Source organism: Podarcis raffonei, chromosome 12, assembly GCF_027172205.1.
Source record: "Podarcis raffonei isolate rPodRaf1 chromosome 12, rPodRaf1.pri, whole genome shotgun sequence".
Taxonomy (NCBI): Eukaryota; Metazoa; Chordata; class Lepidosauria; order Squamata; family Lacertidae; genus Podarcis; species Podarcis raffonei.
This window is the reverse complement of record NC_070613.1, coordinates 46,912,316-46,930,642: the sequence shown is the minus strand read 5'-3', so window position 1 is coordinate 46,930,642 and position 18,327 is coordinate 46,912,316. Positions and strand designations below refer to the sequence as shown.

At 44.6% G+C, this 18,327-nt stretch overlaps 1 protein-coding gene across 3 annotated transcripts in view; it reads left to right on the top strand.

Annotated features, from left to right (window-relative positions):
* The first annotated feature begins 6,675 nt into the window (after positions 1–6,675).
* NPHP3 (nephrocystin 3) overlaps positions 6,676–18,327 on the top strand; it is a 40,558-nt gene continuing 28,906 nt past the window's right edge. The window contains exons 1-10 of one of the 3 annotated variants that reach the window (XM_053359337.1): positions 6,678–7,334; positions 7,714–8,351; positions 8,625–8,750; positions 9,242–9,392; positions 11,443–11,595; positions 12,639–12,772; positions 14,158–14,318; positions 14,878–15,025; positions 15,952–16,026; positions 17,505–17,684. In XM_053359337.1, coding sequence (XP_053215312.1) covers positions 7,998–8,351; positions 8,625–8,750; positions 9,242–9,392; positions 11,443–11,595; positions 12,639–12,772; positions 14,158–14,318; positions 14,878–15,025; positions 15,952–16,026; positions 17,505–17,684 — 1,482 coding nt within the window. In that variant the 5' untranslated portion in view covers positions 6,678–7,334; positions 7,714–7,997. Of the gene's footprint in view, positions 8,352–8,624; positions 8,751–9,241; positions 9,393–11,442; positions 11,596–12,638; positions 12,773–14,157; positions 14,319–14,877; positions 15,026–15,951; positions 16,027–17,504; positions 17,685–18,327 lie in introns of all 3 variants that reach the window. The other 2 variants (XM_053359336.1, XM_053359338.1) reach the window with 2 other exon arrangements.

Sequence of the window (18,327 nt, the reverse complement as noted above, 5' to 3'; positions counted from 1 at the left end):
TAAAAGAAATAACATGGTACACCTTTTTAGGTAGCTCACCGGGCTGTCCTGTGTATTTTTATTAGTGCGGCTGTAGGGTAGAAACGAACTCTTATATTGGATTAATTAGGAGTTCTAAATCTTGAAATTGATCAGATCTTCATATTGTTTCCATCCATTTTTAAAAATTGGTTATCCTTATAGACCAGGAGTAGGGGACGTGGGTGGCATTGTGGATTAAACCACAGAGCCTAGGACTTGCCAATCAGAAGATGAGCGGTTTGAATCCCTGCGACGGGGTGAGCTCCCGTTCTTCGGTCCCAGCTCCTGCCAACCTAGCAGTTCGAAAGCATGTCAAAGTGCAAGTAGATAAATAGGTACCGCTCCGGCGGGAAGGTAAACGACGTTTCCGTGCGCTGCTCTGGTTCGCCAGAAGCGGCTTAGTCATGCTGGCCACATGACCTGGAAGCTGTACGCCGGCTCCCTCAGCCAATAAAATGAGATGAGCGCCGCAACCCCAGAGTCGGCCATGACTGGACCTAATGGTCAGGGGTCCCTTTACCTTTACTGGGCAAATACTGGGCAACCTTTGCCCAGATCCCTATGAGAGAAAATGGATTAACAGGTGACTCAGTTTCATCTTCCTGTGGCCCCTAACACATCCACAAAGAAGCGGGAATGCATCATCAAAACAGAGGACAAAAAAAGGGCACAACTTTGCATGAAATTCCCACATGCTAATTTGCATCTATAACTGTATGCAGTGCTTTTTTCTTTTAAAAAAAATGTTTAGGGATACTCTCATTTTGACTCAAGAAAATCACCATTTTATAGTTCAAATCAGGAAAAATAAATACAGTAAATGGACAAAAGTACAAAGATTCACAAAATGTTTGGGGTATGCGTACCCCCAGAAAAAAAGCACTGACTATATGTTTAGACATAACTACTATATTCTAAATACAATATATTTCACAATAGTGAGCAAGACTATGATTGGATGATTGATGCGTGTGCTTGCTCTAGGTGCTAAGTGTTGATGGGCAATTTCAAGACTCCTCCTGCTTTCCCTTTTTAGGGTTTTTGATCTTTAACCTGATCTGGAACAGAGAGACCTTCAAACAGAGGACTGTCCTGTGTATAATAGGACATGGATGCTTGGCAGCTGGAAAGAGCATAAACGGAATCAGAGCAAACATAGAATCCCATCAGCGAACCTCTCCCTGGACTGCTGTAAACAGGCTGCTTCAGAAGCCCTCAAGGAAAACCAGCATCAGAAATGTCACTCAGATCTTGTGCTCCCTCAGTCTCACTGGCTGGAAGGAGCTACATGGCTGTGGAGATAGTGGGGAAATAGGAAACCTTTGGGTGCAAGAAGGTTGGCCATTGGGCTTTTGCTGACTGACTTAGCCAGTCTTGACCTACAGCAGGAAGGGGGAACCTCCAGACATTAGACTCTCAATATCCATCAGCTCCTGCCGAGGGTGATAGGCACTGCGGAGTTCAGCATCATAGGGAGGGCCAATTCTGGCCTACTGCCAGAACCCAGATGGCAGTGGGAGCATCTAGCAAAGAGCTCGTTTCATTAGATGAAAAGGGAAATCTCTCCTGGGTTAGATGTTCAACTTCCTTGGGCACAGGACATTGGTCATGACATCATGTTTGCTGACTGGGAACAGTTATGGACCACCGGTATAAAATTTACGGCATGTAATGCCTTAAGAGAGAATATTATGAAAATGATTTATAGGTGGTACATGACCCCAGTCAAGCTCGCAAAAATTTATCATTTGCCCAATAACAAATGCTGGAAATGTAATGGAACTGAAGGTACTTTTTATCACCTTTGGTGGACGTGCCCAAGGATTAAGGCCTTCTGGGAAATGATATATAATGAAATTAAGAAGGTGCTTAAGTGTACCTTTCATAAGAAACCAGAGGCTTTTCTCCTGGGCATGGTAGGCCAATTGGTGTCAAAGAAAGATAGGACGTTTTTTATGTATGCTACAACAGCAGCAAGAGTTCTACTAGCAAAGTATTGGAAGACACAAGAACTACCCACACTGGAAGAGTGGCAGACGAAGGTGATTGACTACATGGGACTAGCAGAGATGACGAGCAGAATCCGTGACCAAGGGAAAGAGACGGTGGAGGAAGACTGGAAGAAATTTAAACTTTATCTTAAAAATTCCTGTAAAATTATTGAATGTTAAAATGTCATGGGTAAAGCATAGCAGATTTGCAGCGATAAATGATTGGACAAGAGGAAAGAAAAGGGTTAAAGAAAGGAATTAATAAGTAATTCAGACCAGGGGTTGCTGAAAAAAGTTTAAAACAGGGATGCAGAAAAGGGAGGCATGGCGAAGTCGTTGAAATTGGGTATACGAAAAAATTTATGAAATTATACATGTTTATATGTTTGTTTGTCAGTGTTTGTTGTTTGTATTGTCTTATATTATATGTTGAAAAACCAAAAAAAAAATAGATGTTCAACTTCCTGAGTCTTTGGAGCAGCTCCTCTGATTCCTAATAGGCTCTACAACAGGTGGTTTGATAAATCTCAGGCATCCTTTACACAGAACATGTCCAAATGTTCAAAGCACCACTAGATTATTTCAAAAACAGGCATATTCTAGATGGAAAACCCAATCTGTTTTAGTAAAAACAGCAGGTAGGCAGTCCCATGGCACTTAAAAAAACGAATACGTTTATTACAGCATAAGCTTTTTGTAGACAAGAGACAGATGGAGCAGATATAAGTAAAAAGCATAAAGAAAAGAACTTGTTTCATCAGGTTTCCCCTGGCTCTTAATTTTCTGATCACACTGCTTAGTATTTCTGTTTTGAAGTTCTTCTTAATATTTCATTGGATTTTATTTTGTGTTTGCTTTTGGGGTGTGTGTGTGTGTGATTTTATTATTGTCAGTTGTGTGAACTGCTTTGCTATCAGTTATGCAAATGAATGAATGAATGAATGAATGGGGGGAGGGTATCCTAAGGCACAAAAAGAAGGGAAAACCAGCAAACAGTGGAGCCCAAAGACTGCAAAAAGCAGTAGTCAAACCATTGGCAAATGAACATAGCAAATAAGGAAGCATTTTTCCCCCTGTAGTGGGAAAGCCATCCATTATCGTGACTGAGTTTGGAAAAAAATAATGCTCAGCTATATATTCCTCACTACCACTAGATCTGGTTCCAGGTTAAGGAGTGTCTGGGTAGGGGTCCATCAATTAGTGGATTTAGTTGGCAGTGGTGGCAAGAACTGTGCACCAAATAGCACTGGGTGGGTAAGTCTAGCTACCATTTTAATTGCCATTTCTCCCAAAACATTTTTTTTATTAAGTTTCAACATTCAAAACATAATTTCATTTTTTCTTTCTGTCGACTTCTCACCCCGTTTTCCATGGAGTCGTTGTTTTCCCCCTTTAGCTGCACCCTATCTTCTATCAAATCAAAACTACAATATTACTTCAATTTTACTTCAGTTGCTCATAGCTCAAATCCTGCTCACGGGTTCATCATACTATATTTCTTTCAGTAGTCCGAAAAAGGCATCCGTTCTTCCATAAAACACTCATCATTATATTCTCTTAATTTTGATATTAATTTTGCCAGTTCTGCATAGTCAATTATCTTACTTATCCCTTCTTCTTTGGTAGGAACTTCTTTCTTCCATTTCTGTGCATAAAGAATCCTAGCTGCTGTTGCTATATAAATAAAAAAATCTTTAACATTTTTTCTGCCCCTATAATCCCTAACAGAAACGCTACATGCTTTTTTGATATACTCATTTTAAACATCTTTTTAAAAAATCTAATCATGTATCATTTCCCAAAATACCCTTGCTTTCCTGCAAGCCACCATTTTAATTTCCTATAAAAGGTAAAGGGACCCCTGACCATTAGGTCCAGTTGTGGCCGACTCTGGGGTTGCAGCGCTCATCTCGCTTTATTGGCCAAGGGAGCTGGCGTACAGCTTCCGGGTCATGTGGCCAGCATGACTAAGCCGCTTCTGGCGAACCAGAGCAGCGCACGGAAACGCCGTTTACCTTCCCGCCGGAGTGGTACCTATTGATCTACTTGCACTTTGACATGCTTTCGAACTGCTAGGTTGGCAGGAGCAGGGACCGAAGAACGGAAGCTCACCCCGTCACGGGGATTCGAACCGATACCTCCCCCCAATTGTTTGGGGAATTGTGAGAAATGAAATGGTGGCTAGAAACCAATCAACCAGTACTGTTTGGAGTGTTGTGGGCCAGAACTACTTATAAAAAAAGCCTGAGGCAGCAAAGTCACTCCTGTCAGGACAGATGCCAAGAATGCCAGAGCCAAGTATGAGTGGTCTACTGACCATCACACAATTTGGTTTGTCCCAGTTTGAATTCATATTCAGTTGAATGCAGCACAGTAGTATTTTTGAAAGGCTGTACTGAACTGCCTATCTAAAGCAGTTGCTAATAAAGCCATTGTAATGGGTTCCCTATTTTCTGGCAAAAATTCATAAATAAAATGGTGAAAGTATAGCACTTCGGTGTAAAATGAATCCCTATCATGGAAATTAGGAACCCAGCAGCCCATTCTCTAAAAGTCTACTTTCAGATGCATATTATTTCTTTGTTAATTTCCATACCTCTTTGTAAGAAATTCTTCTGAAATACTAATGCGGCCAGCTGCTGGGTTGGTATGCTTTGCAAACCGAACATCTGCTTAATTCTGGGCTCTGGGTAATTTCCTACCAACAAACAGCATCGGGATATGTGTGAATGATCGCAGCAATTTTATTTTCACAATCAAAGCTCTAAATCTACCTTCATTTTGCATGGATGAATAATACATGTGGCATGTTTCCCTGGACGAGGTTGCATTGCACTTCAGAGAACAGCATGTGGAGCCCTATTTGCACAGCAAAATCATCTGCTATGTTATGTTTAGGAAGCAGCCATTTTCTTACGTGCCAGTTTACAATTGTCCTCAATGAAGCCTCTTAAAGTACATAATCTGTAATTAATGGGCTACCTCCTTCGGTTGTTCCGGAAAAAACCCATTGATTTCAGTAAGAAGTGCAAAAAAATTGTGCTTCCACTAAAATCTGAGGCCACGGTCACACCCACACCATCCATTTAAAGCACATGACTTCTCCCAAACCATCATGTGCACCAAAGTTTACCCTTCACCAAGATGATGATGATGATGATAATAATAATAATAATAATAATAATAATAATAATAATAATAATTTATTATTTATACCCCGCCCATCTGGCTGGGTGCCCCCAGCCACTCTGGGCGGCTTCCATAGAAACCAAAAATACACTAAAATATCACACATTAAAAACTTCCCTGAACAGGGCTGCCTTAAGATGTCTTCTGAATGTCAGGTAGTTGTTTATCGCTTTGACATCTGATGGGAGGGCGTTCCACAGGGCGGGCGCCACTACCGAGAAGGCCCTCTGTCTGGTTCCCTGTAGCTTTGCTTCTCGCAATGAGGGAACCGCCAGAAGGCCCTCAGAGCTGGACCTCAGCGTCCGGGCAGAACGATGGGGGTGGAGATGCTCCTTCAGGTATACTGGACCGAGGCTGTTTAGGACTTTAAAGGTCAACACCAGCACTTTGAATTGTGCTCGGAAACGTACTGGGAGCCAATGTAGGTCTTTCAAGACCAGTGTTATGTGGTCTCGGTGGCCGCCCCCAGTCACCAGTCTAGCTGCCGCATTCTGGATTAGTTGTAATTTCCGAGTCACCTTCAAAGGTAGCCCCACGTAGAGCGCATTGCAGTAGTCCAAGCGGGAGATAACCAGAGCATGCACCACTCTGGCGAGACAGTCCGCGGGCAGATATGGTCTCAGCCTGCGTACCAGGTGGAGTTGGTAGCTACAATTCCCAGCACCTTTAACCTACAGTTCCCCGGATCTTGGGTGCTGTTGGGGAGCTATGTGCTTTGCCACATGGCTTTAGAGGGTAGGACTTGATTCACAGGGCTGGATTTAGGTTTGATGAGGCCCTAAGCTACTGAAGGCAATGGGGCCCTTTATATGTCCAGCTGTCCTTTGTCAACAAGAAGTTGTTGCTGTTTTGTGTGTGGAATATATGCTATATGGTAATTTATGGACCTAATAGGTACCTAAAGCCATTTGCACATGCAGAATGTAGGCACCCTATATATGGAAATGAGCAAACCAGTGATATTTTAGGGAGGTTAGCAGGCGGGGCCCATTACTTATATCATAGGAGCCTACACAACACAAAACACTGTTGCTGTATGTAGTGTTTTTTTTTATCTAGTATTTTGGAAACATACATCCAGTTTTCCCCCCTTAATTTTTTTTCCGGGGGGGGGGGCTCAAGAGAGTGAGGCCCTAAGCTATAGCTTGTTTAGCTTATACGTAAATCCAGCAATGACTTGACTTGACTAAACCTCTGGCAGAACTTTTTTTTTAATTAGTTTTTGTTAAGGGTTTTCTGTGCGTGTGTTACAAAACAGATAAAAGGTACGTCTATCAATTCGTAAGAGTCTTTTTTCACAGTTGTTTACATTGAGCGAGAGACATTTTTTTTGTCACAGACACCTCGCCTCCCTCGGGAGGTTGTGAACTCTCCTTCCTTGGAGGTTTTCTTAAGCAGCGCTTTAGCTGAGATTCCTGCATGGGGAACGGGGGGGGGGGGAACGGGGTTGGACTAGATGACCCTTGGGGTTCCCTTCCAACTCTGCGGCTCAAGCACACTGAGGCCGCTGACCAGCTGCAAACCCTCCGGATGGGGCTGAGCTGCGAAAGTTGGGAGAAAGAGAAGCAACCGCGCGATGCAAAGGGCGAGCGCAGACACCGGCACAGCGCCTTCTTCCCTCGACGGCGCCTCCGTCCGCTGCCCGAGGAAGAAGCGAGGGAGGGAAAAGCAGCCACGTCACTGCCTCCTCCTCCTCCTCCTCCCTCTTTCCCCTTCCCTCCTTCCTTTCTCCCCCTCCGTTGCTGCGGGAAGCAGCGAGGGAGCTGCAAAAAGTCAGTCAGACAGAGGAAGGCGGCCAAGCGCGCCTGGCCCCTCCTGCTTTTTGCGCCGGGCGCTCTGGGAAACTTTTGGCGACTTCTGCCTTTCTAGCGAGAGGGGTGGAGATATTGACCGGACTGGGCAGTCTTGGGTCATCCCTGGGACGGTAGGAGGGTTTCAGCCTTTTAGGAAAGTCACGTCAGAATGCAGCCCGGCCCTGCGCGCGCGTTTACTTGCGAGTCGACGGGACTCGCCCCCTAGTAAGCGTGCATTAATTAGGAGGAGAGCGGGACAGGACGGGGTTTGCGCTGCAAATCCTATACGCGTGTCTGTTCAGCAGGGAGCCCCATTGAGTTCACACGAACTTGCCCTCAGGTAAGCGTGTCCAAGGGTTGCCACTGCTGTTCTGTCAGCCGGTGCCGGGGATGAAAGTGGACCGAAAGGAAGACTCACCCAGACTTGTTTCAGGAGACATTTGTCGGTGAGTCAGGGATGGTCAGCTGGCTGGGTAAATTCAGAAGTCGGGTGTGGTAGTACTGATGGCTAGACTCACAAAATCTTTACCATGTGGCTGCAGTCTTGGCTGGGCAGTGTAAGAATTGACCCAGGAGGAGAATCCTGCGCTTGGTAGTGTGTTGGGGTTTAAGAAAAAATAAAAATAAAATAACTTTTGTCAGGGGGAGTAGGGTTGTCATTCTTCATCTGTACGTGCTGATTTGCAAATTTTAAAAAGATTTCCCTGTTGAATATCTAGAAGATGCAGAGCCCAGAAGACTGTGCATTAAAAAACCCTGGCCATGTTGCGAACCTAAATTGCTGGCTAGCTGAAGCAGCCGGACAATCTTGGAACAGTTCATGGCTAACTGGAATGGGAGAATGGAGGCCGATCTGTGGCTATAGGGCTGGCACAGAGCTTTAAAGCTGCAGTTGCAGGTCTTGGCAGAAATACTGAGGATGGGTGAATGCCTGGCATTTTGGTGTAACCTTTGAGTAAGGCAGTAACTTCCATCAAGAAGAGACGGGGTTGAGGAAGGCACTATGGGAACTGCTTCATCGTTGGTGAACCCCATCGGCACGGTCGGGGAGGTGATTGAAGACACCTACGAGGGAGGTGGTGGCGAAGCTTGCGAGATCCCCGTGGAGGTGAAGCCCAAAGCCCGCCTTCTGCGCAGCTCCTTCCGCCGTGTGGGGACGTCGCGGCCTGGAGGCCTCATCGGAGCCAGCTTCAAGTCCACAGCGTCCGTACAGGAGCTGGAATGCATGGCAGAGTACGAGCGGCTGAAAAAGGAGTACGAGATCTTCCGCATCAGCAAGAACAACGAGGTGGCCTCTATGATGAAAAAGGAGAACAAGCTGGATAAGGAGAACAAGAGACTTCGGGCAGAGCTACAGGTAACTTGAAAGGCTGGGGCAGCCATCTTGGGCTAGCAAAAAGTGGCATAGGTTTACAAGACCAAACATAATAAAACAACAACACCACCGCTTTGGAATTGGAGAGCAGCTTCTTGCAAGCTGCCAATTTTTCTATTCTGACACTTAGACGTTAACAGTCAAAACCATTGCTTAGCTGTAATTTTTCATCCTAGGGAAAACTCTCTCTCTCTCTCTCTCTCTCTCTCTCTCTCTCTCTCTCTCTCTCTCTCAATAACACTGGTCTTTTTTTAGGCACTTCAGAAAACCTATCAAAAGATACTCCGGGAGAAAGAAAGTGCTCTAGAGGCCAAGTATCAAGCCATGGAGAGAGCAGCTACATTCGAACACGACCGGGACAAAGTCAAGAGGCAGTTCAAGGTAAATTGCTCCTTCTAGCAGCCAATTCAGGTGCTGAGTGCCGGTAGCTTTTGAAACCAGGACTGGCCGCTGCGAAACAAAAAGGAGGTATCAATATGCTTGGGGAATATTCAAGGGGAGACCTCCCTGCAACTCAGTGGGCACTGAACATGTATGCCAAGTGTCTGTTAATGGGAGAAAACACAAAACTAGAGGAAGGAATCGAATGGAGCATTTTGAAGAAGGAAAAGTGGCCGAAACCCTAAACAGGGCCACTCCACACTGCAAGATTTTGTTGCAGTTCCCATTTGTGTCTACTTATTTTCCTTCTGTCTTTCACATTGCGTCGTGGTGGGGGCTGAGGGTCCTGTCGCTTGTACATCGGACTGTCCCAGCAGGTGTTAGCTTCATGCCAGCATGAAAGGACTCCCACATACTATTAAGTGGTGTTTTATAACAGCTGTAAATTCTGGCTGGTCGTTAGGTTAGGTTAACCTTACTTTTTTTTATAGATTTTTAGAGAAACCAAGGAAAACGAAATTCAGGATTTACTGAGGGCTAAGCGGGATCTGGAGGCAAAACTGCAGAGGCTGCAGGCCCAGGGCATCCAGGTCTTTGATCCTGAGGAGTCGGATTCAGATGATAGCTGCACTGAGGTTACCGGTAAGAATTTTAACCTGCTGCTTTTGCCAGTCGTGGGGGGACAATGTATATAAATACAGTGGTACCTTGGGTTAAGTACTTAATTCGTTCCGGAGGTCCATTCTTAACCTGAAACTGTTCTTAACCTGAAGCACCACTTTAGCTAATGGGGCCTCCCGCTGCTGCCGCGCCGCAGTCGCGCGATTTCTGTTCTCATCCTGAAGCAAAATTCTTAACCCGAGGTACTATCTCTGGGTTAACGGAGTCTTAACCTGAAGCGTCTGTAACCCGAAGCGTATGTAACCCGAGGTACCACTGTATGTAGCATAAGATAGACAAAAAGCTATCAGCTTCTATTCCTGGTGGATTAAAAAAACTACTACATAATACAGTGGTGCCCTGCAAGACGAACGCCTCGCAAAACGAAAAACTCGCAAGACGAAAGAGTTTTCCGTTTTGGAGGTGCTTCGCAAAACGAATTTCCCTATGGGCTTGCTTCGCAAGAAGAAAGCCCATAGGGAAATCTCCGCCGGCCTTCAGAAGAGGTCCTGGACCTCTTCTGAAGGCCGGGGGGGAGCAAAGACTTTGCTCCCCCCCGCCTGCCTTCCCGGGATAGCGGAGAAGCGCAGCGCGTTTCTCCGCTATCCCGATGGCTTTTGAAGGCAGGCGGGGGGGAGCAAAGACTTTGGCCCACCGCCAGCCTTCAGAAGAGGTCCTGGACCTCTTCTGAAGGCCGGCGGGGGGCCAAAGTCTTTGCTCCCCCCGCCTGCCTTCCCGGGACAGCGGAGACTTCTCCGCTGTCCCGGGGCGATCTGAAAATGCTGGCGGGCGGCAGCGCAGCGTTCGCTGCCGCCCGCCAGCATTTTCAGATCGCCCCGGGACAGCGGAGAAGTCTCCGCTGTCCGGGGGCTTTTAAAATGCCTGCGGGCGGCAGCGCAGCGTTCGCTGCCCCCCGCCAGCATTTTCAGATCGCCCCGGGACAGCAGAGAAGTCCTTGCCCCCCCCCAGCCTTCAGAAGAGGTCGGGGGACAGACTGTCCCCGGACCTGGTCTGAAGGCGGTTTCCCTAGGAACGCATTGATTGATTTTCAATGCATTCCTATGGGAAACCGTGCTTCGCAAGACGAAAAACTCGCAAGAAGAAAAAACTTGCGGAACGAATTAATTTCGTCTTGCGAGGCACCACTGTATTAACTTTTAAACAATGATAATCTGCTAAATTACTACCCACCCACCCACCCACAAACTCATCACACAAGCCATTTCAAATTGTATCGCTGTACAGTGATCCTCACGTGCACCACTGCCAACAGATGCTATTTGGCCGCAAAATGTTGCACCCCACCCCAAACTCCTAGCGGTGCAAGATTCTGTGGGTCTTAGGGGCTTCCCCAGTGTTCATGTTTCCTTTTGGAAATGAGGCACAGCAGAGACTGCGGTGTCTTTATGATATAAAGTTTTATCTACACATATATACAACAGCCTATGATGGAGGGGTCGCAGCATTAACACCTCAAAAAGGTCTACAGCTGCAGTCTTGGATTCAAACAGAAATCAAACAATTGCTCTCAAATACTGTTCTGACTCTCCAGCTTGCTGATTTAATTCTTGGTCACATCACTGCAACTCAACTCCTAAACTCAGGCTTTGTCCTTCTAATTATTTGTCATCTCACACAGAGTGCCTTTCCTTTATTTCCCTTAATGGCCAATCACCCAAGATAGCTAGACCAGAAGCTAGCCTGGGTTATGCAATGATAATAATCTGATTGCGTTTTAAGCTGTTGCCTTACGTTACCACTAATAATAATAATAATAATAATTTATTATTTATACCCCGCCCATCTGGCTGGGCTTCCCCAGCCACTCTGGGCAGCTTCCAACAAAATATTAAAATACAGTAATGCATCAAACATTAAAAGCTTCCCTAAACAGGGGTGCCTTTGATAATTCATCATTTGATTTATGTTATGCTGATTAAATTGTTGCATGTCTCCTAAATGACTAGGTAATTGATGACCAGTCTATGTAAACAATAGGTATTCATCAGTAAATGCTTGTTTTATTTTTAAGCCACTGGAGCTCAGACCGAATATTGGACTGGCGGAGCTTTGGGAAGCGAGCCTTCCATGGGCAGCATGATACAGCTTCAACAGTCCTTCCGAGGCCCTGAGTTTGCACATAGCTCCATAGATGTGGAAGGGCCATTTGCAAATGTCAACAGAGGTAAGGGCTTGGTTCTCTCTGAAGCAAGGGTAATTAAAATTTTAAAAGACCCGAGACAAAATCTTGCAGTGTTGTATCACTTCAAGACAAACTGTGGCTGAAATGCAGAGTCGACCTACAGAACAATTCATCTTTTCATCAGTGTTTTAGTTATATGACGTACCGGCACAAATTTCAGCTTCTTTGCAAGTGACCTGTAGTGGCAATCAGGTTTAAAGGTAAAGGTAAAGGTAACCCTGCCCGTACGGGCCAGTCATGTCCGACTCTAGGGTTGCGTGCTCATCTCGCTCTAGAGGCCGTGAGCCGGCGCCGTCCGAGGACACTTCCGGGTCACGTGGCCAGCGTGACGAAGCTGCAGCTGGCGAGCCAGCACCAGCACAGCACACGGAAACACTGTTACCTTCCCGCTGGAGTGGTACCTATTTATCTACTTGCACTTTGACGTGCTTTCGAACTGCTAGGTGGGCAGGAGCAGGGACCGAACGACGGGAGCTCACCCCGCCGCGGGGATTCGAACCGCCGACCATACGATCGGCAAGTCCTAGGCACTGAGGTTTTACCCACAGCGTCACCCGCGTCCCTAATTGAGGTTTAAACTGGTGAAATAATGATGATTGATTGATTGAATCTTCCCTCCCTATCCTGAAATGGGTGTTGTGTTGTGTTGTGGTTGTTAGAGGCATCACTTTTCAAATTCAGAAGTCACATGTGTGTCTCTTTCTGTGTGAAGCCGTCCAAAGGGACTTCTTTTCTTTTTAAAGAGAGCACTACGGCACGCGTACTTGGTAGTACAGGATATTTTCATTCGCTGCTTCGAAACGTGACATTCAGTTTAAATAAATATTGATGAATGAGCAACATTTTGTGGACCTTAAGTTCCAGGCTGGCAGCATTGACAGGCCAGGCCAATTGCCTACCGCCCCCTGTGGCTGTCGGAAGAGCATGGTGAGAGGGATGGACTGGCTGGGCTGCATTAAGCTGATTGGTGGTTTTGAATCGGCTAACAATGTGTTAGTGTGTGTTGTCTTTTCTTACTTTTGCAGATGACTGGGATGCAGCTGTCGCTAGTTTGCTGCAAGTCACTCCCTTGTTTTCCCACTCTTTGTGGAGCAATACAATTAGGGTGTATCTCATCAGTACAGAAGAGACTCAGCAAGAAGTAGACATCTTCATCCAGGTGAGAAAAATGCGTGCAGGATATACTAGTGATTTTCTACACTTTTCTGTGTTCTGTTGTCACAACACTTTGCAATCTGCTTCACATGGACAATAAACCGTATCCTGATTTCACAGTTTTCGAAACAGGGAACATTGCCCAGTTAGTAGAGCCTGTGTTTTGTATTTATAAGATTTCTAGGTTACTGCTTGCCATTTTCCAGTTTAAAAGTAATTTTGAGTCATATTGCTGAGCGAGGTGTCTGCCTCAAGGTATAGAGAACTGCTACCCACCAGAGCAGACAGTATAAGCCTTAAATATATTACTTGGCTCATAAATAATGTGCCTTTTTTCTGTCATATGGAGCGGAATTTTCTGAATTTATGACGCCTTGGTGACCTGGTGTGTGACACAATGAATCACTTCAGTGCAAAGAGTGTAGTATTCTGGCTTTGTGACACAGCAACTTTATTTTGAATTTTGGTTTGATCAGAATGTAACTTCCATCCACCTGGTTGTAGTCCACACTGTCATTTATTTACCTATCTACCAACAAAATCTTTGTATAATGTACAGCAACTGGAGAAGTGGTTTATTATAGTTATGCTTAGCTTGAAATGCCCCTGGGCTTTTGCAAACCTTTTCAAGAAAGGGAAGTTCAAGCCCCTCCAAACCAGAACTGCTGCCTTCAATTTGAACCTACCTGAGCACTAAAATCAATGTTGAAATCTGGATTCTGCGACCATTGGAGGTGCAGTGGGTGGGAGGTCCAGTGTTGTGGAACACTCTTCCAACAGGGCTCTGTCCGACACCATTGCTACCCATGTTTCGTGGAGCAATGAAAATACGGCTGTTCTAGTGAGCTTTTGGGTCTTAAGTCAACTGATTTGAAACTCTTCTATTTTCAACTGTGCATGAAATTGTGCTGTGATCTTGGATATTATTTTTATGCTTGTATAATATATTATTTTGGTCTTTCAGTACTTTCTTTGCTCGGTTGTGTGAACCAGTTTGAGTATCCTTGTATAGAAAAGCGAGTTATAAATTATTGTAAGTAAATAAATCTGAGAAACAAGAGAATGGGACTGTCTCTTGGCATGCCCTTGGCATCATCCAGAGCATCTTGTAGCTAACTGGAGAGAAAATAAATCGATTTAGGAAGGAAGGTGGTATCCAGCATGTCAAATGACTCTCAGGCTTACAACCCACTACTAGTAATCATTTATGAATGACTGTGGCTGAGAGTAAACTTAATGGTTAACAGTGATTACTGCTAGCCAGAGTTTCTTATGTTAACCCTAATTAGAGAAACCCAGCGAAACAATGGCTTAGCTTGCTCAATCTTGTTTTTTGTGATGGCAATTTAGCACCCATAACAAAACCCACATTTTCCTCTTAACTTTCAGAAATACTCTCCCAAACTTCGGAAATATTGTGAAACAATGGAATACTTCTTCCAAGCTGTCCATTTCCCAGTAGAAACTGAAAGTACTTTCCAGGCTGTGAGAAAATGGGAAATTGAGAAAAGCTCTTTAGCCATTTTGTTCTTGCATCTAAATTTGCCAAGGTGAGTTAGCAGCTTAGGAAACCATTAAACAGAAACAGGCAAGTACATCAGTAAAATAGGACTATGTCACTAAGATGTTCCTGGGTATATGGAATGTATTTTCAATCAGTTTTGTTTCTAAATACTTGAATACAGAACCTGCCTTAAACCAGCTTGTCTCAACGCTTCAGGTTTTCTAACATATTCCGAGTGAAGTGCGCTTACTTTATTCAAATGTATACACCAGAATTCTTCCTAGAAAGAATACTAAGAGCGCAATGTCTAATGCCTGCTTACTGTATTTAATGGGGTTTATAGGATTGCAGGCTAAGGGTACTTTTCCTTAAAAGACCCATTTGGTTTTATTTATTTTTGTTTCTTTCTTTACAACTCTGAATCTCAGGACGTTTTTGCCCTCGGTTTTTTAAAGGCACGTTGCTTGTTTCGTGATAAAAAGGCTTGTCCCTTTTTGACTGGAGCCTTTTGAAGAAAAAAATGCACCCTTGGGGCTGATGTTGATGAAAACTGTGTGCTACAGCAGAATAGTATATAGCACAAAAATGCTGGTTTTTCAATCTAGCTGCCTGCTGGATGAGTGCGAAGAAGCCTTCTTGAAAAACCCTGAAGGGAAGCCCCGGCTTATTTGCCACCGACTGGAAGATGGACAAGTCGGTTCAGATTCTGTGCAGCGATTAGTTGAGCAAGTTCGTTTTGTGAACAAAACAAAGGTAATCAGAGTGTGCTGAAGGTTGGTACGTTTATCAGTTTTCTTATTTTGTAACTGTTTGTAGAAGCTGGTGTTAACATAATTTGTATGTGACTCCTTAAATAATTTTTTTTTAAGGATAGTGCATGCAGGAAGATAATGGAATAGCACACATTCGGGCAATTGAATGCAACCTGATCGTGCAATCCCAAATCAATTTTGCTTCCCAGATAGTTGTTTACTGTCACGCTGCAATAGTTGTTTCTGTCTTTAATATAAATATCTAGTGGAAAAAAGGTTGAGGTTTCCAAAAAGAGATATTGCTTCTAAGATTGCTGTGATAGTAATATTTTTCACCTTGAACCCTAATGAGGAAGGATTTTTATTTTTTATTTTTTGGCCTTTAAAATGTGCTTTTGTTTATGTAGTTCAGTTCTGAAAAAATGTTTTGTCCTTAAAATTAATTGGATTCAAAGAATGAAGATACTCTTCGAATTACTCTTCCCTACTAGCATTCATTTTTGTCTTCTGCCCTTTGTACTACTGAGTTTGAAATGGCTAGTATTGGGTGGTTATTGCATAATGGTGCAAATTTTAAATACAGCCCTTCATCCAAATATGCAGCTTGGCCTGATGATCCACACCCTTTGAAAAGCAACAACCCCATTTAATTCTTTTTGTGATATTTAATTTTAAAATGTAAATTAAGTTTGTGTATGTTTGTAACGAAGCAATTTTTAAAAGGAAAAGAGTAGTTCATCTAGGCTTCCTATGGAATCAGGAGATTGAATTATTGTTGCCTAGGAGAGTAGTATGCTGAACTGACTTTCTGTTTTTTTTAAGTGTGCAAATCTTTTCTGAATAAGATGCCCCAGGTCTGTAAAAACAACTTACTTCTATCTGGAGACGTAGTCTTTTCAGAATCATTTCTCTCTCCTCCTACCCCAGATCATCAGCCATATGGGAGGAGAAGAGGAAGGAGCCCGTGAAGTCTATAATTATGTGGAAAAGACCATAAAACAGGTATTTCCCCAAAGGCCAGTTGTCTGGTGGAAAGGCAGTGTATAAATGCTGTGATTTTTTTTTAAAGGAGTAAATCAACATGGGGTTCTTGACTTTCGTTTGCATAAATAGGGGTTGCTTCACACGTTGCATTATTATATACATTTCTAAAGTATATTTTAAAGCATCTTATTTAAAGCTAGAGGGGGAAACCAAAAGCATTTGGCTTCAGCTTTAGAACTAATTGCAGGTTTAGGTAATATCCAAACTTCGGGAAACTGGGTTGCTTGAACTGTGGTTGGTGAGAACAAGCAAAGATCTGAAATCATGATTTGTCCCCGGCTTATTCTCAATAACCACCCTGAAATTGTAAAGAAGAAGAAGAAGAAGAAAGGTAAATGACCCCTGGACTCTTAAGTCTAGTCAAAGGTGACTATGGGGTTGCGGCGCTCATCTCACTTTCAGGCTGAGGGAGCTGGTGTTTGTCCACAGACAACTTTCCAGGTCTTGTGGCCAGCATGACTTAAACTGATTCTGGCACAACGGAACACTGTGACGGAAACTAGAGCACATGGAAACGCCGTTTACCTTCCCACCAGAGCGGTATCTATTTATCTACTTGCACAGGCATGCTTTTGAACTGCTAGGTTGGCAGGAGCTGGGACAGAGCAACGGGAGCTCACTCCTTCACGAGGATTCAAACTGCCAACCTTCTGATCGGCAAGCCCAAAAGGCTCAGTGGTTTAGACCACAGCGCCACCCATGTCCTCTTGAAATAGAACATCAGCAGAATGGTTTGTTTGACATCAGAAGCTTCCAGTCTCTTTCCTTGTATGCTCAGAAGATGAAAAAACAGAGAAAGCGTGTAAGCCCAAGATTTGCTGTAGTAGGAAAGTAGTAGGAAAACCATGGTTTTATGTTAAGTTTGAACTGGACTGATGGCAGGACATCCCTAAAACGCATGAACTATATGAAGAAAGGATGATTCCTCCAAAGCCCACCTGAATTTGGTGGTGGAGAAGTCCTTGGGGTAGATTTAAGCCCCAGCACCTCCTTCTTTAGGGACGCGGGTGGTGCTGTGGGTTAAACCACAGAGCCTAGGACTTGCCGATCAGAAGGTCGGCGGTTCGAATCCCCGCGACGGGGTGAGCTCCCGTTGCTTAGTCCCTGCTCCTGCCAACCTAGCAGTTCAAAAGCACGTCAGAGTGCAAGTAGATAAATAGGTACCGCTCCAGCGGGAAGGTAAATGGCGCTTCCGTGCGCTGCTCTGGTTCTCCAGAAGCGGCTTAGTCATGCTGGCCACATGACCCGGAAGCTGTACGCCGGCTCCCTCGGCCAATAAAGCGAGATGAGCGCTGCAACCCAAGTCGGTCACGACTGGATCTAATGGTCAGGGGTCCCTTTACCTTTACCTTTACCTCCTTCTTTGGGCACTGACCACTTCGTAGACAAGAGTCACTCACTGCTTCTTCATAGGATTTGTTTTTCTGCTAACATAGGATATACTGGGCTGTGAAATTACACAACTGGAAAGGAAGGGCGCAACAGACAGTGCTGAGCCTTCCATTCCCGAAGAGGAAATTTTTGGAGACGTGCTGTGGGATGCTCACGATGAACAAGAACAGATGGAGGCCTTCCAGCAGGCGTCCAGTTCAACTTCTGAGCTTGGATTTGAGAAAGTAAGTTTGTGCCCTATTTTAAGGCAAACAATAAGTGTTTGTGTCTGTTTTTCTTCACTTGCAGCAGGGCTGCCACTCTTGCAGGAGGAGTGGGGTTTGCAAACATCCCCGGAGGCTTTCAGTCCTCAGGCTGAAGGCGGCCATATGTCTCAGGCAGACGATTCGGTTGGTTTTGGGACAATTGCCAAATGTGCCTATACCAAGGAGGAAATGTAATGAACGTATTCCAGCTGGCTGTATGCTTCCTTACTATTGAAGTAACAAGTATAAAAACTTAACCTTAAGTCTAGGCTGCTCCCAGACAAAGGTTTTCTGAGAGCTTTCCAGCAACGGTGCTCATTCTGCCAGTGCAAAAGGCAGATCGGGGGCCAGCACAAGGTGGCTCACAGCTGACAAAAAACAAGTGAGCATGTGCAACCTCCTCATTCAGGTGTATTTTAAACCACTTGAGGTTCAGAGCCACAGTGCAAAACCAGTTATGGGGGAGATCTATTGACTTGGCAAGTCTCTAGTGGTACCTCAGGTTAAGAACTTAATTCGTTCCGGAGGTCCGTTCTTAACCTGAAACTGTTCTTAACCTGAAGCACCACTTTAGCTAATGTGGCCTCCTGCTGCACGATTTCTGTTCTCATCCTGAAGCAAA